A 23,208-nucleotide genomic window follows, 5' to 3' on the forward strand; every position below is an offset into this window, starting at 1 on the left:
CCAGGAGGCCCTCCCCCTCCCCCAGGGCCACCTCCTTTAGGGGGAGTCTTGCCACCTCCCGGTGCACCAATGGGACTGGCACTCAAGAAGAAAAACATTCCTCAGCCCACAAATGCCCTGAAGTCCTTCAACTGGTTGAAGCTGCCTGAGGTGAGCCATTGGTTCCCACGTTGCTGCTGGTAGATTAGCCTTAGCCACTCGGTGTGTCTTCACTGAAAGAAAGAAATAGCCCTGACTGCTAAAGGACTTCATTTTCCTGTGTGGACTCAGGGTTCTAACTCGCTCAGATATTTAAGTGGTAAAGCTTCTGAAATATTGACAAGTTGTTTGAGTGTTGTGTAGAATGAAAAATTGGGGATAGCAGCACTTTTTCTAGAAATAACCATGTCTATTCTTTATGTATACAACTAAAAACCAGAGAAACTTATTCACTTGATGTTTCTAGAACAAACTGGAAGGAACGGTATGGACCGAAATTGATGACACAAAAGTCTTCAAAATTCTAGATCTCGAAGACCTGGAAAGAACTTTCTCTGCCTACCAAAGACAGCAGGTAACAGCATGTGCCCTACAGATGCCAAAAAAAGTAAAATAATCACGTCCTTGTGCATGATCCCCAGGCCATCTGCCATAACTGTGATCTGATAAGCATCTTAGTTCTGTGCCGCATGGTCTGCCCTGCTATGTTCCTGCAAAGCAACACCGTGTGTGTGTCCCCATATTCGTTCAAGTGCCTGTCGGTGTGCGTGTGTGAACAGTTGAAGGTATATGAGCTCTGTGTATCGCGGTATGTGTCCAAGACCTTGTCTCCATTGGTGTAAAGAGGTCTGTATTTTATTGTCACTGTGTGTAGTCAAAATGGGTTGCTAGGAAAAAAATAGGGAGATATGTGACCTATATTGTCACCTCACAGTATTTGTTTCTGAAGCCATTTTGGTTTACTGAGTTTTTAAAAAGTACACATCAAATGAATACTCTCAGAAGCAAAATGCTTTTTGAAATAGCTGGATGCTTTAGAAGCACCGGCATTAGTAAATACTATAATTTGGCCGCTAACTAGAACCTGCGGAAAAGTTTTTAACTGTACGTCATAGGCTTGATAGGCTAGGTGGGGGGCTTGCAGAAGCTGAGTAAGTGTGGAGATGGCAGTGACCCAAACAGCACCAGAGAAGCTACGGAAAAGTGAGCAAATCTTATGTAATGGCAGCAGGAACACGTGACTTGGTGCTTGCCAGCTATTCACATTGGCAAGACCCAGCAGGCATCATCTCTGGGTAAGCCCTAGGCACATCCAAATGGTACCTCTTGCTCCTCCAGACGTCCTATTAGTAGAGTTCTTAAGGGTAGACAAGACTCTTCATATCCATACAGTATATGGATAGTTCCAGAAGAACAAAAGAAAGGTGGGGCCCAAACAGTTGACCAGATTCCTGAGAAGGGAAAACTAAGCCAGGAGTGTGAGGAGAAAGAGGCTGGCCGAAGGAGAGGAATGGTCAAGGGAGCCCACAATACGCACCCCCACTGGGGCTTTCCTTGGGCTGCTCGAGAAGGCCCTGCACTCCTGCATGAATCATGCCCAGGCTGGAGTACCCTCAAGCAAGCCATAGACTTCCTAGTTGGCTTACTTGGCTTGGTTCCCAAGAAAGAATGTCTCAGAAAAATACTAAGCACCAAGGGAAAAGATGGACTGAAACTAGGGGAGAAGCAAAAGCTAAAGATTTTTTTTCATTATTATTTCAAGTGGTCTTCAATGCATCTGAAATGGGGAGTTTCAGGGGGGCGGGGAGTATATTTAGCCAGAATATTTTGCTCAAAGAGAGGACAAGCTTCTCTAGCAACTATTGTGCTAGTTTAATAAAGTTTGAAATAAAACCTGCCATAATGACATAAACCCTAAAAAAACAAGGACCCTCAGCTGGGCCCCTCCATAAATAAGAAGGCAACTTGTACAATATATTACACACCAAATAAAGGAAAATGAAGAAAACAAAGGTATGGCATTGTCCAGTAAAAAGCAAGAGAGCTTAGCTTTGAAAGAACAAACAAAGAGTATGTGTGGAGTCATCCTGCAGGTGCTCTGAGCCCATCAGACGGATTGGCTGATTGGCTGCCACATGCTTTCTCCCTCCCACTGCCCCAGTCTCCTGTCCCAGGAAGGGTATCCCCTGGGCCTTGTCATGAAGTCATAGGACATTTTAGCAAATTTCCTAGTAATTCAAATGATCCTTTGACCTGATTACATATCCCACTGCTTTTCCACATGAGTTTCACTTGCTAATGCTGGTCCACGCTGGTTGCCTAAAATGAAGATTTGAGAACTTAGAGAAGTATTTTAATGGAAGGGAAAGCAGCAGTATCCCAAATGATGCTGTTCAAGTCTGGGCACGTGGGTTGCATTTATTATGAAGGCAGGTGGTTGAAAGACCCAAGGTTATAAGACTCATAATTAACTGGCTTTCAGCAGAAGGTGCAGGAAGATGCTGCCAAAATGCTCTGGGACAAATATGTGGACAATTCTCAAGAGCTCTGGGAGACGGGATTGCAGAAAGCCCAGCAATTGGGTAATTGTCTCCTAGCAACCAACACTGTTTAAGCAATCAGTAGCTGTTCCAATCAGGATAGACTAGAACATGTTAGTTGTACTTAACACTAAGTAGATTGGTAAGTAGAATTAGTTGTGACCAGATTTTTCAGCAGCACTTCCTGAAGAAAAATTTCAACACCTTTTGACACAAGAACGAGAGATGAGAATTTTTAAACCATAAGTATATTTTCCAAATGAGGGTAATTTAAGCCGTTTTATTGGATTTACTAAATGTTGAGAGCCAGAAAAATCAAAAGATACAGACATTCTAGTTGGAATATGTAGTACAGAGTAAAGGAAACAAAGTTCCTATCATTGAATGTCCCCTGATCTCACGATGGCAACATCAAAGAACTATGCATTTTCATTTCAGTCTTGGCAGTACATTATATAATTATCACCACATTTGAACTGCTCTCTTTTCTATCCCCAAATGAACACTGGAAACCTATTTTTTTTCCATGGTGTCTCCTCTTTCCTCCCTGCTGAGTTATGAAACCCTCGTCAAACTCTCTGGACCACATCCAGTTGTTTGGCTAGATAAATATTTCAGAGAGGCAAGGGGAGACATGAATATCATTACCTGCATGCATGCAATAGGACCCTACACAGAGTATGAATTTGAGAAATCTCAGCAATATCAGGTTAGTTTATTTAGTTGAATGAGGAATGACGCTTAGGAAGTATATACATACGTGTCTATATTACACATGTATACCTATATAAATATAGATACACATTTACACATACATTTGCTTGTATGTGTAAACATATATATGTATAAAACATCGCATATAAAACACATGTATATAAAACATCTGGTTGATTTGAGAAATATAATTAAAATCAAGCATTTATATTATGTACTTTGAAAGATTAAAATGTGTTCAACTTTTGCAGAGTTCCACAGTACAACATACAGTATAAAAGCAGAGGCGAGAAAATCTGTTAATAACCATAATGTGAACTAAAAGATGATAATCAGCATTAAGTATCCATTACATTTCTGATGCTGAGTATTATAAACATAGTTCTCAATGTTATCAACCCTAAAATTTAACTCTCTAAGAGTTCTTTGCTTATTTTCTTATTTAATACTTACCCTTAACTCCATGAGGAGGATATTATTCCTATATTGCAGATACTGAAAATTTGGTTTAGTATGTATTCAGTGCCCCAACAGGTAGCATAATCAGTGGCGTAGTTCTCAGTTTCACTTTGTTCTTAATTCATGGTTTTATTCATTATGAATACCAGACTTTGTAGAGGATTTTCTTTAACTCTAGTTTTAAGAACAAGACCACTCCTATTCAGATTTTTTTTCCAGTGCATTTATCAAAGGTGTGCAGAGCTGATTGTGTAAGCTTACGTGCACATGAAATGGAATTTAAAAGCATGCCGTTATTTCCCTGCTCACATTCCAAAACGTCATTTGAAAGTCAATTTCTTGAATCTCAGGACTTCTTTTTCCTCACTGAAACTACATCAATACTGATTTCCAAGTCAGCCACAAGAGACTTAGTACATAGTGTAGCATGTTGCTTAGTAGTATTATTTCAGATACAATTAAGCAGTATTCATGTCTGTTTTATGGGAAAATTTCCTCCTGACATGCTGTAAACTCATTTCTCCTTATCTATACAGTTGAACAGAAGGAGAATGAATGGAAGAGAGTCATGGCTCTATAGCAACATATTAACACTCCGGCTCTCTTCCTCCCACTCTTTGCCCAAGGATAGCCCTTCATTTAAGATCCTGTTATCAGTACATGATATAACATTTCAAATCCTCTGTGCTGTGATTTAGGGAACAAGAGATAACTAGTGTCCAGTCTTTACTAGACAGTAGTTATCTCTTATTTACTAAATCTGACCTTTACTTCTAATTTGTAATATATAAGTCATTTTTGAGTCCCATGTGAAACATGAGTAATATCTTCTTCTGTTTTATAAATGTTCAAAGTTTTTTTCCTTTTATAGTTTTCATTATTCTGTACCTCTAATTTGCACATTAAAAATGATATGATTTAACATATTTATTTCAGCAACCTTGACCCTTACCCTTGGCATATGAAGGCAAAAAAGAAAATTGTGAATAGTGTTTTTTTTTGTTTTTTTTTTTTCAGTCTGGATGTAAGGTTAAAGGTTCTATAACTGGGCTTCATGGTAAGGGTTAATCAGATACAGATTTTTATGTAAGTATTAGTAGATGCATTTTTTTTTCTGTAGTGAAATTCCCACCTTTAATCAGATTTTACCAAGATATTTCAAAGTTTGAGAATTGTTCCTATAAGGATCGTCACTATCTATGAAGTATTAGGTCATTTCTTCTTTGTGGATTCCTATTTAGAGCACTCTATCATCAGTGGTTCCTGAAAATGCAAGTGCCAACTTTCTATTTATATTCCAAGCCCTAAGCACTTCACCATATCATCCAGAAAAATCAGACATCCTGTTAGAGCCAAATATAGGCGATCCTATCATATTTGACCAAAGCCAATTAGAAGTATCTTTTTATATTCCCTTCTGATTTTTGAGTGAATAATTTAAGGTTCCAAAAAGAATATTAACTTACTTCTTCAAATAGACCTGGAAGCATCTTTATTTCTAACATGCCCCTTGTAATGAAACTCATAAGGTTTGTGATTTTTATTCATAATATATTAATTAACAGACCTTTAAGGAAGTGTAATCTTGGGCTGGAATTATGGCTCCCTGGTACAGCAGTTGCCTGGCATGTGTGAGGGACTGAGTTTAATTCTCAGCACCACATATAAATAAATAAATTAATTGATTAAATAAAGGTCCATTGATTTATATATATATATATATATATATATATTTTTTTTTTTTTTTTTTTTTTTTTTTTTNTTTTTTTTTTTTTTTTTTTTTTTTTTTTTTAAAGAAGTGTACTCTTTAGGCTAGCAATTAACCAAATCCTCCCATGGTATTCTTTATCCTCACCTCTGGAAAGATAAGATGTGTGACATAGCTATTAACAGTCATACTTATTGCTGCTGGTGGTAACAAAGGAAAATCTTGACAGCCTTTCTGCAGCTTAGCTGAAAGAACAAAGAGGCAAAACATGAACTTGATTGTCAGTTTGAACAATAAAATAATGTCACATGATACCTTTCTAGTATTGAGCTCATAAATGACTGTGAGGTACTGTGAGTGATGCTTGACCTGCATCCTCACATTTAATAATCTAGCTGTTGACCCCATTTTTACAGATAAACTGAGCCCCAAGTCACACAACCAATAAATGACAGCTGCCTGATTCTATAGACTAGTACGCTAGAGGTCAGAAGTCCCAATTTCCTGATAAATGGGATCAGAAGATATAGGATACTTGGCCAGAGAACTTCATAAGTTTCATCTTTGATGGCCAGATGGAGCAAGATCTAAGTTCAAGTAGCAACTTTCTCTTTAAGAAAGAGGGTGGGAAAAAAAAAAAAAAAACAGAAGAAGGGTTAAGATGACCTCATGGGGTTCATTTCACCATAGTCTTTTCTGCCCTTGAAAGGAAACTACTTTCACAGAAGAGTCCTAAGGAGCTTCTGAGTAGAAATCTTGGCAGTTATAATAGGGACAAAAGAAATCTGGGCTATCAGAGGAGAAAAAATATTTCTTGTGGTTATCAACTTATTTTGTAAATGCCTTTCTAGCAAAACAGTCCTCCTTGTATGGGTAAAGCAAGGGGAAGAAGACACACTCTGTTTCCCACTAGAAGAATTATGTGAACGGCTCATCTGTGTAAAATTGGCCTTGGCAGTGCTGCCAAGACCAATGAGACCTTAAGGAATCTGCTGAGCAAATGCTGGTTGTGCAAGCTGTTCACCCAAAAACTGGGGTGTGTTTGCACACCAAAGCTTTATTCATTCCAGCCTTGCAAAAGTATGCAATGAAAAAACTGTCACTTTCTCATAACATGTCAATTACCTCTTCTTCTTTCCCTTCTTTACTCCAAGTCTTTTCTAAATACTATTTCAAGATGAGGCTATTGCCCCAGGGTACTTGAACAGCCCTGGGGCAGTCGGGATGGGCCACCAATGGCTGCACATCCTGTGAACCACTGCTTGCCTCTGGATTGCATGTTCCTTTTCCTCATGCAGACCCCTTACACCTTCAGGCATTGTTCAGACCCTCTTAGGGATACTGAGGGTTAATATCACCGACTTAGGTTGTTCAACTTGTCTCTTCTTAATCCTCACTTATGATATAAGAAGATAGTAGATTATTCCCACATACAACCCCAAAATAATATTTTTCTGGTGGTACTGAACAATGGAAAGGTGACTCAAGTAAAAATTTATGTGTTAAGTGAATGGAGCCCAGTCTAAGAGAATTTGTTCCTTACACAGCTTGGGTCCCTTTGGCGTATTCTAAGTCCTTTTCCATTTTAAATTTCATTTACCAACATTGGCAATTGCGTGCAACACATGTAGTCATCTTCCTCTACCCCAGTGCTTTGTGCTGTGCTCCTCACTATATCTTCAGCCAGATTCTCACAGTCATCATCTCTCATTGGCGATCGCAGGAGCACTGATCATCTTTTACCCTGCACCACCAATTTCCTTGACTGCTTTGACTTTCCCCCATTTGTTGCTGTGATTTCTGAATTGCATGTATCTGATTTGCCTTTTCCATGCCTCTGCCATGGCTGTAGGATTTCTTTGTGAACAGTAACTCCAAGCAGGTAAGTGAGCTACTACCTAAACCTTGCTTAATGTAACTTCTTGGCTCACTATAAGCTCAAAACTTCTCAGTGATCCTGTTTTGTTGTTTAGAGAGTATAATGCAATGTCTAGGTAATTCCACATTGGGTTTCAACTCTTACTTTATATCTGGAGGTATGCCTGAAGCCTCGGCACAAGAGACACTGGCTTTGGGTCTCAAGTTGATTCATATTATAGATTCTATATTGCCTTTATTTCCTAAACTGTTATACAGTTCCAGAGCTCTTTGGTTTCCTTACATTTTTAAAACACCATAATCCATTTTTAATTGATCTTGACTACTAATAATACCAAATTTGCTATTTATCAAACTGGTCCGTGTTTTCTTCACCTTGAACCTTTTGTTATTATCTAAACCTCTGATGTGCAGTTTAATCAAATTGCATTTTATATATAATTGATTTTTGCCTATTCCACCATAATTGCGACTGGCCCTCACTGCTTAGTACAGCCCAGAATCTGAAGTGGTGTTTCATTGTTAATTCAGGTAACTGAGCTCATGTCTTGAGCTGCCCACTCCCCACTGTCCATTAAGCTTCCAGTGTAATGAAAGGTGCCATCTGGCCTTGGGAGCTTCCTGTTGCACATGAAGAAGTTTGGGAGGGTTTATTGTTCAGCTTTTTGAAGTGCTCAGGATGCAAATGGTTCTGGGGTGAATGGACCCTGCAATTGGCGGGACCAGCAATGGCAAGCCTCAGCTGAGCTTGATTCATAATGACAGTTCTTCTGTCTGCTGTCTGTGGGGATTTGGGGGACAAAAGGAGGGCATCACTCATTGATAATTTATGCACGCTTAGCATCTTCAACTTGGAAGCTCTGTTCTTCCAGATAATGCTTTTTCAAATGTGGGTGGTCAGCTTCTCTTATTTCTCTTTACCAACTAACTAGATTGTAGCCTTTGTTTCAATGCCACCACCTCCCTACACTCCCCACCTCACCATCTCAGTCTCATCCATCTGTGTATGTGTATAGTGTATAGTGTGTGTGTGTGTGTGCGCGCGCGCACTCGTGCACACGCGTGTGTACACAAAATGTGAAGTCTGGTGTCTGAAAGTCACTGACTTTGATGGATTTCTTTTGTGCTCTTTATAGAAAGAAACAGATGCCACCGATGACACACTGAGTTCCAAAATGAAAGTCAAAGAGCTTTCAGTGATTGATGGTCGGAGGGCTCAGAATTGCAACATCCTGCTGTCAAGGTATTGTTGAGGTTGAGTAAACATTTCTAGTAGGACCAACTTTTCTATTTTGTGGCTCAAAGCCACGCATTTATCATTTCATTTGAATCTCTTTAATTGTACCTGCTGAGTACAGATCTTTGGGTTCCCTTCTGTTTAGAGGGAAGACTCTTGGGGTCACTTTCCCTAGTGAAATATGTCAGAGCTGGATGCCAATTCTCTTAGGGTTTCATTTCCACAGACTTCCAAATTTAAATTAAAATGTATCCTAAGTCAATATTTTCTTCCCAGGCCTTTAAAGTAGACTTGACTGGTTTTATACTTCTTGGCTGTCTTTGAGTAACACTGTCACAGAATCAGGACCCACGTTGATGGCTCTTTATTTTATTTTGCTTCCTGTATTTCACCTTTTTATATTTTAAGCTCATATGATTTCATGTTCTTTTTGAGTTTTTTTGTGCCTAAAAATCTGTGTAAATCTCAAACTTCAGTGAAATATTAATTTGTCCCATTCAGCCCTGTTCAGAAATCTTTCTTATAATTAGTGAACCATCACAGCCGTAGAACTTGAAAAGAAGAAAGGAAATTGGGGAGCCTGGAATCTGATTGTAGCTTGAGGCAAAGTTGTCAGGTCATTCTGAGCATTTCAAGTAACTTTTCTGTGTCTAGTTTCTTCTTTTCTCTGAAGGAGACTTCATAGTAGGCAAAGATACCCAATGCTTATGAGAGGCATGGAGATGTAAAGAATGCTGAATGTGGGGCTTTAAAGATAAGTTACATTTTGGAAGGAATGTCATATGTGCATGAGGCTGGTATAAGGTGACTATCAGGAAAGAGGGAGGGAAAGTAGAGGTCCTTATTAGATCCCCTTAGACTGAGTTTCTTTTAACACAAAACGCTGCTGCTAGGTTTTCAGCATGGAAGCTTGATTGTTGGCTAGATACATGTTACTTTAGGGAGCAAATGTTTCTTTCAGTGAAAGAGAAATTGAACCTTAGTGAGATCCCTGAATTTTAATGCAACTTGTAAGGTAACATGAACCACCCGGTTAGTATTTCATTTCTGCTCTAGCTGGAAGCTATGTGAATGGGCAGGCGCTGTATTTATTCTAATTTTTGCTTCATGAACCATGCTTAGGTTAGATAAAGTATCTATCTGCCTTAAGAAGATACTTACTTTCAAGGTGTGCTTAGTTTTCTTCTATAGCGTGAACTGTTTGTTTTATTATCTTCTTGCAAATAACATTCTTAAGTGCAAAACTAAATAAAGATTTGGGGAAAGGTGTGTGTGTGTGTGTGTGTGTGTGTGTGTGTGTGTGTGTGTGTGTGTGGTGTTTAATGTGAGACACTTTCCCTATATATTTTTTTGCTTTTGCAATCCAGATGAATACTTTAAAGCAGCTTGATAAAGAGAGCTATCACCCTGAACTTCTTTAGCGTCAAACTGCTTATAGAGTGAAAACTGTGACCTAGTTTCTTATAGACAGATTATCCTCAATGCTAAGTGCCAGCCAGGATAATTACACTAGTTATAGATAAGGTTACAACTCTTTCTGGCAAGTTTCCCTTTCCATTATTGAAGGAATTATTTCTTATTCCTGGTGTATGATTCCCTTGTTACCCTAAAAGTGTCAGAGCTGAAAGTGACTTAGAACTTGTATGTGTCTGAACTCTCTGGGAGATGATTTAAAGACCTTGTGTTGTATCTATTAGATTATCTATTAAAATCTACTTTGATGAGTATGTTTTGTTACAATGAGCACAATTAAAAGGCATTTTGTGGCTAACAAAGTAATTCTGGGTCCCAGTTGACCTTATTGTTAGTTGTGCCTTATTGATTAGGTTTAAAACCTCCTCTCCCACAGGATTCAGTACCACTTCCTTTTCTCTCCGTGATGAGATGTTTTACTCTCCCATCAGCAAAGCGCAGGCTGACATGTTAAATGTGCTGTGCTAAAAATGAAAATAATCAAGCTGATTTAATGTGTATTATATTTAGTTTTTCAACCAGTTCGAATTTTTTTATTCTCCCCTTTTCATTGACAATTTATTCCTATACACAAAAGAAAGCTAGGAAAAGCCTTAAAGTAGGGAAGAAATAAATGAAAGTGGATCTGATACCTTTTTTCTGGACAGTCCCCACTTTGGAGCCTGTATTTGCCTGACACTGTGCTAGGTGCCAGAGGATTTACCAAAACGTAAGGTAGCGTTGCTGCCTTTGAAAGCTCAAGGCTGACGGGAGAAGAAAAATGACACATGCGAGAAGACTTGTGAACAAGGAACAAGTCAGGGGTCACAGGAGCTCAACCAGGTATGAGAGGGGCTCCAGCAATAGTAACCGGAAGAAGTGGGTCCCAAAGCGCAGAGTTACATGGAGGCTTGGAGCAGCCAATCAAGAGAGGCCTGCATGGCAGCAGAGGATCATAGACTGAATTGCATGATACTCAGTAAGAAAGGCTGGGATTCACATCTTATGCTTTTATAAGGACATGAGTCAGCCCAAGGTCAAGTCATAATAACCTTCTCCTCAACAAGATCAGGAAAGTAGTAGTTTTGTAGTGGATATGTGAGAATTAGCCCTAATGTGTGTGAAGTCCCTGGCAGGTGCCTATATGTGGTAGCCGCTCAGTTAATGGCCTGTTTATACATCGTGGGATCAAGAGACTGCAGTTTGTTCAGGAGTTCAGTATGTGTTTTATTAACATTTTAAATTTGGTCTCAGGGCTTTGCAGGATGAGTTGGAAGGGGTCAAGAGCTGAGTGCAGGGGAGCCATGAGATAGGAGTCTTTCTGTTGTCCATGTGAGACCTGATGAGGGACCCTTGATAGGACTGGGAGTCTGATTTTGTGCTTAGGGACAAAGACTAGGATTATTTCAAAGATGATGTCAAGATTTCCTACCTTTCCATCTTTCCTGTTTCCTATGTATTTCAATCCCAAAGTCTAGCAAACTTCGTTATTTGTTATCTGGCTGATGAAGGATTTATTTCCCAGCAATCATTAGCACCAAAGTCCAACACAGTGAGAGCCAGTGGCATATTCCATGGGTTGTATTTTCATGGGCCCATGTGCCCACAGTGTTTGGTTATATTTTAGAGCTCTCCTCACATGCTACAAAATCTAGGGGACCCCTTGTTAGGAACCTGCAGTGGCCTTCTGGAGCCAAGCAGGCAGGTCTCCTCACGCCTGGTAAGGAAGGTGTTTATTGTTTACAACTTTAGTCGTCAAGTTCTCAGAGAGGTGTGAATTTGAATGGGGAGCTCCAGGGACCCAGGAACATGCCTTTCACAAACTCAGGAGAAGAATGGAGAGGGCAGGGTATACCTCAGAATGAGAAGCCATTAAGAACTTGATCTGTTTGGTTGTCTATCAAAAACCAATGTAATGAGCACATATTATTACAATAGTTCCTCAAGCAGCTTTTCTATTGTATGTATATGGGCGACAGTAGCCATCTGAAACACAAGTTTTATTCTCCAAAACAGACCTCTTCTTTCAAAAAATGAAGAGAGAAAAAGAAACTTGGAAGCAGGTTTATATTACAAAATGAACCCACCTAAAACACAATTTTATGAAGTGTTCTGCCATTCTTTTTTTTCCAGATACTCACTTGACATGGCAGTCAGGGTGTCGTAAACCACAAAAAGCTACTTTAAATAGGGGGATTTGGCTCCAATCCACTGAAACAGAGCTAGGGCTGATCTAGCCATCCATCCTTAACTTGTTTTAATTATGCCTAATGTTCCAGCTCTCTCCGCAAATTTTTGAAATGCTTGAGTAGAGCAAGGTAGAGTTAAATACTGTTTAAAGATGCCTGGTTTGTTTCCTGCCTTGTAAAGAAAGTTGAAATGGGTGTCTCTAAAGGTGCCACCCTCCAGCATGCCAGAACACTGCCAAGCTTTAAAAGCAATTAAAAGCCTAGAATTGTTAGGGTCCTTAAATTACAGAGATTAGACACTCATTCTGTGGATGACAGATGATACTAAGAACTCTGCAGCCTATAGAACCAGCCCAGCCGGCGGGGAACCCTTCTCCCCTCCCCCAAGGTCAGGTTTCTTTTTCTGATCCAACAGGCCACGTGTATGGTGTTATGTTGACAGGTAGATTTTCTTAAGTACTATCCATTAAAGTCTCCAGTCCCTTTGTGGACCACATTAAGAGAAACCAGAATTGTTATGAATTAGAGCTAGTGTTTAGTCCAGACAGCCTCTGGGGGTTGAGGAGCATAAATATATACAATTTCAAAAGCAAAAAGTTCTGCACTCCATATGGGGAGCTAATGAAATGCAAATCTGATACTTCAAGTATTGTTCTCGCTCTGATTTTCAACTCCTTTTCTTTTAAATGCAAAACAGAAGGACTGAGCAGAACTACACCATAAAATGGTTTCTTCCATTTGGTGTGAAAAGGACACAGAACTAATTAATTTTTTTTCTTATATGCAGAGCTCTTCTTATGATGATTATAGATGTTTTCCCCTGGCTGGTTGGTTTTCATTAGTGGTTGCGTCAGTCTTCCCTTGGCCTTCCAAGACCACACCATGGTGTTTGCATTGAAATGGACTTAAGCCTGTAGTGTACATCCTGGAATTCAGGGCTGTTCCGGACTTGGGCACTTGAGTCCTTGATATCCATGCAGTTTTTTCCCTTCTCAGTATACTTTACTCAGCCAGCTTAGCTAAGTGGTTCCATTTAATTGTGGGAATTTTCTGTCAAGATGTTCTAGTGAACATGTTCGTGAAGCAGTGATTGTCCCAAGAACGATTGAAACCAACTGGAGAATATGCCAGGGACAGGGTTGCCCTCCACAGCATGGAGGTCACGATGGCACTACAGGTCAGACGAGGTTCTTATTTATTTGTCAATGGAGAGTCTGCCATTTTGCCTAGATGCTAAAATTGAATTTGAGAACATGAACTAGAAGAGAAAGGCGTTAGTACAATAGGATGTCCAAATGTGTCCCTTCTCTTTCCTGTTCACTGGCACATGAAGCAACATGCAGTTTAAATATTTGGGTGGACAGTTTGAACAAAATCATGTCAAGATCTAAAGGAAAGGATAAGCCAGGGGTGTCCACAGTGATATGTCCTTCCAATTCCATCTAGGGGTCATGGCTTCTTCAACCGCCTTGGAGTCCTCCCCACCCAGCCAGCCCTCGCCTTTATGTGGGAGTGCATGTTTTGCACACCTTTGGGTCTTGCCTATTTCTGCTTACCATTCAGTTCTCCCAAAGATTACAATCACCTTTAAGATTAAGATACATCTTTCAGTTCCTTGTTAGTACTCCCAGGCCTAATGCTATCTCTTATAGGGAACACGGGTGAAATAATGGGTGTGAATATGCTTTGGGAAGTGTTCATAATAACCACACTAAGCACTACTTAATGAGCATGTGAATATTAAGGTCACAAAAGTACTGATACTTCTCTTCTGGCATAAGAAAGTGTGCCTTGTAAGGCACATGTGCAGTTTATTGAGTCCATATTTCTATGACCAGGAACTATGCTAAGTACTTCATGTGGATTTCACTTAACCCTTATGCATGAGTGCATGCTTTTTTTTTAATGTAGTTATTATTATCCCTGTTTTACATATGAGAAAACTGTGGCTCAATAAAAATATTTTTCAAGAACTCCCAACCAGAAATTGTCAGAACCAGGATTGGGGCCCAGCCTGTCTGACACCAAAGTCCCTCCTTACCTTCTAAAGTTACATGTGGCACGTGTACATCTTGCTCTATATCTGTGTTTGTGTCTTTATCTCCAGTCTTGAATGTGATCCTCCTGGAAAATCATAGACTAAAGGACAGACGAGGTGATGTTAATAGTGTACCACATTATTAGGTGGTAAGGAAGTAGCATGTTAGAAGTAAATGTGGCTTTATAAGTAAAGCAAAGGAATGACTGCTGTCACAGCTAATATTGTGATTGTGATTATTTGCCCCCATTAAGACCACTATAAAAACACATTTTGTACAAGTGTATTTTAAATTCATGACTCATATTCTATAGTCCACACTTTGTTATCCTGACTTAAGTCACAAATTCCTAATTAAATTAGAATTTAAGTTTATGGTAGACAGAAAAACAGAAAATGGATTTGTGCAAAAGCACAGATCCTTACCTATGAGATGTTAACTAGACAAGCATTTGTTTTTAGAGAGAAAAAAAACGTTGGAGATAAGCAGTCACAGGAGAGCTGGGCTTTATGGGTACTGTCACTTTCTGCGTTTGACTTTGGGTAAATCACTTGGCCATTGTGAGCCTCAGTTTCTCCACCTATTAAAAAAAAGAGACCACAAAATTATTTTTGAGAATCAAATGAAATAACATATGTAAAAACATCTCAACTATGAAGTGCTTATACATGAGCTATAGTTTGCATAGTTTGCAACCTTCTCAAAGTCTATTTTTTAACCTGATAGCAAACTCAGGGATTTAGTTATCTCACCTGCAATTCATGGATGCTGTATATAAAGGAAAACGATTGCACGTATTTTCCCTATTTCCATTTTCGGATCCCTTGCTTTAGGAAATTAAAAGATAGAACATAGCAGCTTTGTACTCTGTGTCAGCAGAGCATTACCAAGTCCCGAAAGAATGTTAAAGCAGTTTCAAAACCCTATTTTTAGTTTCAAAATCCTATATTGTCAGGAAAGAAGCTTTCACCGAGAGACTTTGAGAAAAACCGTGCTCGAAACTCAGCAGCTGGAGTGGCAAAATGAGTTGTATTAAATGTTAGTGCTGCTCATGCCAGCATTGCTAACAACGTAAAAATCTTCCATCTCCAGGTTGAAATTATCCAATGATGAAATCAAACGGGCAATTCTAACAATGGATGAACAAGAAGATCTGCCCAAGGACATGTTGGAACAGGTGAGTAGCAGAGGTTTTTTGAAACCTAAGTTATAGCTGACTTTTCCACAGGGAGGGGCATAGTGACACAATTCAGTTGTTGCTAATAGATAATTTCTGCATCTCTGAATTAAGAAGGTTGAACCAAGGTTGCATATGGCTCTTTTATGACTTCATTCTCTCATTTTTCTCGAAATGATGGATGGGAAGAAAGGTCACAAGTTGGTCAAATGCCTGGTCCCACAATGCCAGATTCTGTCCCTCATGCTGCAGTTAAGTTATTATGTCTTTGCTGAGACATAATTAATCTCATATAAATATACTATCTTGAGTAGAAAATCTGTTTCATGAGACATTGAGAATCTTATTAGCATTATGCACAAATTAGACTACATATACTGATTTCTGTTAAATTCTTAATATAATCTATGTTTTGGTCATGGCTCATCATGCCATCAAGCACAAAACCCCCCAGCACTGTCATTTGTATCTAAATATTCATGTGTCAGTAGGTAAACTATCAATTTATTGGGGAAAAATCTTGTCTTTGTTCATGTATGGCACCCTCTTCTGTTAAAAAAAAAAAAAAATGGCAGTAAATTCAAATGCTCAGGCTAGCAAGTGGGATTTACCCATGGTGGATATATGTAATTTTTATTATCTGTGGCCAAGCAGTCAGCCTAATGTGAAAAACTGGTCTCTCTTTGTGCAGTATTTCTATAGCATTTCCACTTAGCCACTCCAACTATGGCATGTGTAATTCAGCAACTCTGTTTTGTTGTCTGCAAACATCCAGATTGTTGAACCAACACTATCTCAGCTCTCTCACCTGTCTCTTAGGCCTGCCCCTTGGTCTGAGCCTCAGTTTTTCTGAGTCTTGTAGTGACAGTCTGAGGATACTCCAAGATTATTTGAGCTTTCTGTCTCATTCCTTGGTGAGATGTTGGGGGGTGGGGGATCATATTTTGACTGATTCAGGCCAGGGTGGGGGTCCATGTTTGTTAGAGCCAGAACCATGTAAGGTCAACTGTGGGTCCAAGAGACCACGATTCCAGACCGTGTAAAGGGTCTTGTCTGTAGGCATGCTCAGCTCTAAGGGCAGAAGAAAAGGGTCTTTTGCATTACTGAAGTGATCCTAGGTGACAAGGCCACTCTGGCTAGAGTGTCCTTCTGTCTGCGTGTGCATTTTCCATGGTCCTCACTGATGTCCTCAAAGGCCTCAGACACACAGGAGGCAGGAGTGATATACAGCATCATCCCCCTCTCCCCAAAATGGACCTGCATTCCCTACAACCTCTGTAGCTGGAGTTGTCTTAGGGAAAAACCCTCACAACTTGGCAGAGAAAAACTTTCATGCTGCCCTCAAGAGGTTTGATTTAATTATCAAAATAATTAATGACTATGTCTCAAGTCTCCCAGGAGGCTCTGGTATGAGTAGTTTTAAAGCTTTCCCCCCATTTTTTTTAGAGCATTTTTCGCTCCTCCATGTTCTCATCCCTCCCTCACCATACAACCATCAGAACAGTCTCTGCCCCAGAAGAGGAGAGCCTGGTGGCCCTCAGCACTCACTCCCCAGCTCCCAGGTCACTCTGCCTTCCAGTCGCTAACCCAGAGTACAGAGCAATGTGTAAAGCTGCTTTAGTCCTTCCGTCTTAAGCCCCTATCGCCAAGGTCATATGTTTAAAATTCCACAGGATCTGTTTACTGTGAAATTGCATCCAGCAAAATTCCTCCTTGAGGGAAAGGATTCCAAAATCTTGCCAAAAGAGCTTGCAGTGCAAATAGAACGTACTTCAAATAAACACAAGTAAGAAAATCTGTCTACTGACGCAGAATCCGGCCAAGGATATTTTTGACCTGGTCTCTCCTGATAATTCTGTGAGCGCCTCACTCTCTGGTCAACTCCCACACTCTTCCCTTTCCTCCATATTTTACTGTTGTACCTCTGCTCCCTTTCCTTCCATAGACCACTCTTGGCAGAGACAGGTTAATACCAGCATCTCTTTACTCTGGTTTGTGATTTGCATTAGGATGCTCATTCCTTCCTGTCCTGCTGCGCTCAGATGTCAGATGAGCTGTCTTCCTTGGAATGAATATCTTTCTCCTTGTTCCCAGGTGTTTGCCTAACTCTCCATTCCCCTCTTAAAACCATCTACACTCAGTGCATTTCTTGACTCTCCTTTGAGAGGACCAATTCTTGAGCATGTCTCTTATTGTCCTCCTGTTAAGTAGCAAAAGAGACATTGTGGTTGTGTTATCCTGAGACTGGCCAGTGGGCTCAACACGATTAGCTGGGGCACTGGGCTGTGCAAATTGGTAAAAGGATCCCAGAGACTAGAACTGAGATTCCTTGCCTGGGAGGTAAAAATCCAAACTAAGCATTAGAAAAACAAATCTCTTCCCCCTTCCTCCTCTTTTCTCCTTGCCCTACTGCCTTCCTTCCCTCTATTCTCTGAAGAAGAATAAGAGATTGAATATCCTGTCCAATGTCACCATTTGAACACTGGAATAGCAATGCCTCAGGGCTCCTGGCCACCAGACCTGTGTGAACACCTTGGCACCAGCTTTCCTCTGTCCTCCCCGCTTCCATTTCCTTAGGAAAAAGACTCTGGCGAAGTCCCTTCCTTCTAGTCAGGGGTCCAGCTGGATTGACGGCCCCTCCCCTAGATCTTCAACCTCGCCCTGTCAACTCTTAGTGTGTCGAATTTTCAGCCTTTAACACACATATACATACACCCACATGTGCATACGTTTGCACACACTCATCCAGCTAACTGTTCACTCTCTCTGTGACCTAGCCAGAGTTGACAGCTTGTCCACACTCACCTCTTAGTCACTCTTCATCAACCCAATGTGCAGTCTGTCTGCCTCGCCTCTCTAAAGCTGTTCTCACCAAGGACACTCAGAACTTCCCTGTGGCCAAAGCCAGGGGACATTTTGCAGTCCTTCTTTCATTTCTTAGTGGCATGTGACACCAGTGGCCACTTGCTCCACAATGACACATGGTTCACTTGGCCCTGTGGTACTGCACAGGCCTCTCCAGCTGTACCTTCTCCATTGCTTCCTTTGAACGCTCCTCCTCTTGTCCTCATCCCTTGATTGTTGGTTCTCTCCAGCCCTGAATTTCTTCCTCTGGACAGTTCCTCTACTTATGTCACGCACATCCATGAGCTTAGTAGCCCTTCTGCTACAATCAATGCCATGACTTTGTCTTCCAAATACATCTCTTTAGGGTTTCAGACCCATATGTCCAACGACCTCCTAGAAATCCTTCTTTGGTTCTCCTGCAAGTAATTGCAACCACAAAACCCACCTTCCCATCCCTGGGCCATTTCCCGGCTTTTCTTCTTGTTATGCTTTGTATATTTTTCCCTGAGCCAGAAGCCCAGGCTTCATCCTTGACTCTTCCTCCTTATTTTACTACAACTCATCCATTACAAGTCAGGCCGGTGCTATTCAAATTTCCTAAAGAGCACTAAAATCTATCTTCTATCCCCACCCAATGCAGGCCACCACCATCTCTCACCTGGATGACTGCACCAACTATTTGCTCATGACCCCCTAACAATTTTGATCCCTCCTACTTCCTTCTCCATTCCATAAACATGCTGATCTTTTAAAAGTACAAACTCGTTCTCCTACATAAGATGTTTAAGGGATATCCTAATGCCCTCAAAAGAAAGCCTGAATCCCATGCCTCCTTCCCTATAGTTCCAGTTCTCTTCCTCTGCTGGTAGCACTCAGGCTCACTGCTCTTTCTGAAGTCTTCCAGCTAAATACCAACAAACATTTGAAAACCTTACAAAAGGGACCACCCAATGCCAGCACCAAGTTACAGAGAGGATCTCAGAGTTCAGAAGATCAGTGTAATTAAAAAAAAAAAATCAAAGGGCATTTGATCTAGAAAATAGTATGCTTGCATAGTTCTACACATATACACACAAACTGAAAGGAAATCAGACACACAGAAGTACTTTTTCAACTTTATTGTTTCTATTTTTCCACATTCCATGATCATTTCTCCCTCCAAAATAAAGCATGGAATCAAAAACATCAGATCCCACTTTGTTCCTCTCATTAGTTCTACATGGAACAATAAAGGAGGTGTAATTAGATAAGAAGAAAAATAAGCAAATTGAATGGAAAAATGCAAATAGGATCATTCATTCCATCATGATATAATAGAATAAGCCTGGAGGTAGGAGTCAAAGAAACCTGGGTTCTGTTTCTGACAGTTACACAAACTTGCTTTTGTAATCTGGGTGAGTTGCTTAATCTCTCTGGTCCTCAGTTATATCACTTTCAATGAGAGGGCTGAATCTCTCAGCTCTTTCTAATGGCCTGTGCAAAATGGGTCCTGGTAGAGAACTTCCACAACTCTGACTTGAGAGGTAGTAGAGAATAAGAAAGTGCCAGATGTCAATCTTTTAACTACTTTCAAGTAAAAATGTAAATATTTAATTATTTCTACTGTAACATAGACCTGTGAGCAGAGTTTATATGTTAAACAAAAGTTAAAATTTCATATTGGGACAAATTAGCTAGAATGGTGAAAACTTACTGCAGAGATTTAAGTTATTAACCTTAGATTTAATATTTGCATGTACTTTTTAGCTTTTGAAATTTGTTCCTGAAAAAAGTGATATTGACCTGTTGGAGGAACATAAGCATGAATTGGATCGGATGGCCAAGGCTGATCGATTTCTGTTTGAGATGAGCCGGTGAGTTTGAAGATGCCGAAAAATGAAAGATGTCTCATACCCTAGTAATGGCAATTCGCATTAAATTGCTTGGGCCAATTAACCTGGCTCAACTTAAAGCTTTTTTAAATTCTAAAATCTTTTAAGTCTATGTGGAATTTGATTGTTCTGTTTATGTGAGTTCTTTTCCATGGATAAGCCAGGATCAGGGCTGGTTTTTTTCACAACCATCTCTATTTCTGGGTCCCTTTGGCTTATGTACTTTGGTCTTAGCAAGCCTTAACTTTCCTAGTTCCAGTCAGTACTCACCAATTTGAGTTTAGGGGACAGTACTCATACATCCTAGTACCTTGGCATCTCAAGATTGTTATAAAATAGAAAAAGAAAAATGGTCAGACTCTGTTAATGTCAACCTGGTGCTGCCATAACTGAATGGCCAGGGTCTGAATGTCAAATCGTGACACATGCAGACATCACTAATCAATCGTGGCACTCTTCCCACAGAGGGGAGCATTGGCAAGCTTTCTGAGCCGTTCTCCAGAAAGCCCTGAGGCAGTCTCTGCCTCATAATTGGGTTTGGCATGTAAGCTGAGTCTATTTGTCATTCCAGGCCTAGCAAATTGATTCTGCATTAGAGAAGGAGCAATGGTCCTGAAACACTCAGTGAACCTCAGGGCAGTTCTTCCCCTCAGTGCTAAAGGCCTACAAATGCAGCCAAGGGGAACACATCTCTCTCTCTCTCTGCATTCCTGCCATGTCCAGACTTATTTTTTGATGTTCTTCTTCTATCACAATTTGCCATTTTGTGTACTAATGTCAGACAAAGAATGACTTTGAAATTTTGACAGGTACACCCAACAATCTTCAGTATAGACAAGTAAATAGCCACCTGCAATACCTACCACTTATTAAGCATCTAGATCTTTGCATGTATCATCTCATTTAATCTTCTTCTCAGACCTGCCTGGGGGAGATCCCAGGGACAGAGGTATTTTATTCCACCTACCAACAAGGGAAACGAGACTCAGAGGAGTTTTGGTACTTGCTCAAGGTCACCTAATACAAGGAGCATCTGGGCTGCCCACTCAGGTCTGTTAGATTATATGGTATAGTTGAACTGAAACTTCTTCCATAAATGGTTTAGGCACTGACTTCAGAAGGCTTACTCTAACCCCCAGCAATAAGACAGCTTAGCTCAGTGGTGATGAGAGGCCAGTGTGCACCCTTATTCTCTCTAGTTGCTGCCTGAGAAGGCAAAGCTTGCCATCCCTGAGGGGAACAGATAGGAGCTAACTGTGAAGAAAAAGGAAGGTTTGGGAATGAGAGTGAGGAGAGGATTGATGGAGGGGCAGCATGCTGGAGACAGGTCTTTAGAGTTTGGCCAAAAGCCAAATATTGTGAAAAGGTCAACTTGGGAAGCTGCCCTTTATTTGCAGTAGGTGGAGAGCCCTTACACTTTAATTCCTTTCATCTCTTGTACGTTCAAGCTGCCGGCACTCTGAGGAAATGAAGGGGGCTTTAGCAACAGCAGCTGCCTCTCCCTTTTTTCAGTAGTTGCCTTATTTGGTTGGAGCTAAGGGCTCTGGGACAATGGCCCAAATATCCAGTGCAGAAATGGGCTCTTGTATTTAGTGAATGCTGATCAGTGCATGCTTGGTCTTACAGAATCAATCATTACCAGCAAAGACTGCAATCGCTGTACTTCAAAAAGAAGTTTGCAGAGCGCGTGGCAGAAGTGAAACCCAAAGTAGAAGGTAAAGCAGAGCCACCTAGGTTGGGAGCGATGTTTGTCTTAAGTGCCCATTTACAAGTTCCATCCAAATGAACATAGTAATCAGAGCCCCTGTGGTGATTTCTTTTTTTTTTTTTTTTTTTTTTTTTTTAAATCTTTTGAAATTCTGATAGACAGCTGGGCACCATGTTGCATACCTGTAAATCCCAGTGACTGGGCAGGAGGATCACAAGTTCCAGACTAACCACAGAAATTCAGCAAGACCTTATCTCAAAATAAAAAATGAAGAGGACTAGAGATGTAGCTCAGTGATAAAGTGCCCCTGGTTTAAAAAAAAAAAAAAAAATGTAAACTTGAACTTCCAATGGACAGTTATGGACAATTACTTAAGGTCAGCACTTGGCATGCTGGCCTGGCCTGGCATACCTCCTGAGTTCAACTGCATGGCTGGGCTTTTGACCACATGGGTGTAACTAAGAAATGAATTTGACCATTACTAACATTAAACCTGCAATTAGCTTTCTTGCAACAGAGCCTTAGCACATTTTTCTAAGGGTATATTTGAGGTTGTTAAGTTTTTAAATATTTTAGATGTGGGCGAGGCCACCGGAAAACACAGTTACAGAATGTGAACTAGAATCAGAGTCTGCTTGAGCTTCAATCCCTGTTTTGACACCTGCAAACTAGAACATGTAACATATTTGATCAGTTCTTTATCAGTGGAATTGATCACTAATCCTACTGATCTGACTCACCCCAGGCTTGAAAGTATTTGCAAAGGAATGTTGAAGAGTTGCTATTCCATGTATTCCTAAAAGCTCAAGGTTGGTGAGTCAGACCAGAAAAGGACTGAGAAAGGAGACGAATCAATAGCCATCTGTGGATGTCCCCTTATCCTTTGCTTCAGGTTTAGATGTTTTGAAAGTGTTCCTTGGCAGTCTAATGACCCAGTTTTACATCTTCAATATTTGTTAGGGTATGTCAATTTAGGACAGGTATCACTGAAAGTGCTGGTGATAATAGTTGTGTTTTCGTGTTTTGTTTTGAAGCAATTCGTTCTGGCTCAGAAGAAGTATTCAGGAGTGGCGCCCTCAAGCAGTTGCTAGAGGTGGTTTTGGCATTTGGAAATTACATGAATAAAGGCCAAAGAGGCAATGCCTATGGATTCAAGATTTCCAGCCTCAACAAGATTGCTGACACAAAATCCAGTATTGACAAGTAAGTGTAGAATCTTCCAACACTAACAGCACTAACAGCATCTGGGTGCTTAGGTTGGGCTTGAGTTGTTCTTTCTGATCCTCCTTGGCCTCCATGACACTCCAATCTCCAGCTTGAACTTCTCTTTGTCAATACTCTTCTCTCACATGAACTCCCTTCTCCTCTCTCATAACCATGGGCATCCCCCAAGTTCGGAGCGGGGGGGGG

General features: G+C 40.5%; 1 protein-coding gene across 2 annotated transcripts in view; it reads left to right on the forward strand.

Annotated features, from left to right (window-relative positions):
- Positions 1–23,208, forward strand: part of Daam1 (dishevelled associated activator of morphogenesis 1) — a 109,600-nt gene that overhangs the window by 71,460 nt on the left and 14,932 nt on the right. Inside the window, exons 14-21 of one of the 2 annotated variants that reach the window (XM_048793056.1) lie at positions 1–150; positions 446–553; positions 7,253–7,282; positions 8,415–8,521; positions 15,288–15,372; positions 19,966–20,072; positions 21,717–21,805; positions 22,833–23,001. The exon at positions 1–150 is cut by the window's left edge and continues 132 nt beyond it. In XM_048793056.1, coding sequence (XP_048649013.1) covers positions 1–150; positions 446–553; positions 7,253–7,282; positions 8,415–8,521; positions 15,288–15,372; positions 19,966–20,072; positions 21,717–21,805; positions 22,833–23,001 — 845 coding nt within the window. The remainder of the gene's footprint in view (positions 151–445; positions 554–7,252; positions 7,283–8,414; positions 8,522–15,287; positions 15,373–19,965; positions 20,073–21,716; positions 21,806–22,832; positions 23,002–23,208) is intronic. The other variant, XM_015480943.2, reaches the window with a different exon arrangement.

This window comes from Marmota marmota, unplaced genomic scaffold (genome assembly GCF_001458135.2).
Source record: "Marmota marmota marmota unplaced genomic scaffold, marMar, whole genome shotgun sequence".
Taxonomy (NCBI): domain Eukaryota; kingdom Metazoa; phylum Chordata; class Mammalia; order Rodentia; family Sciuridae; genus Marmota; species Marmota marmota.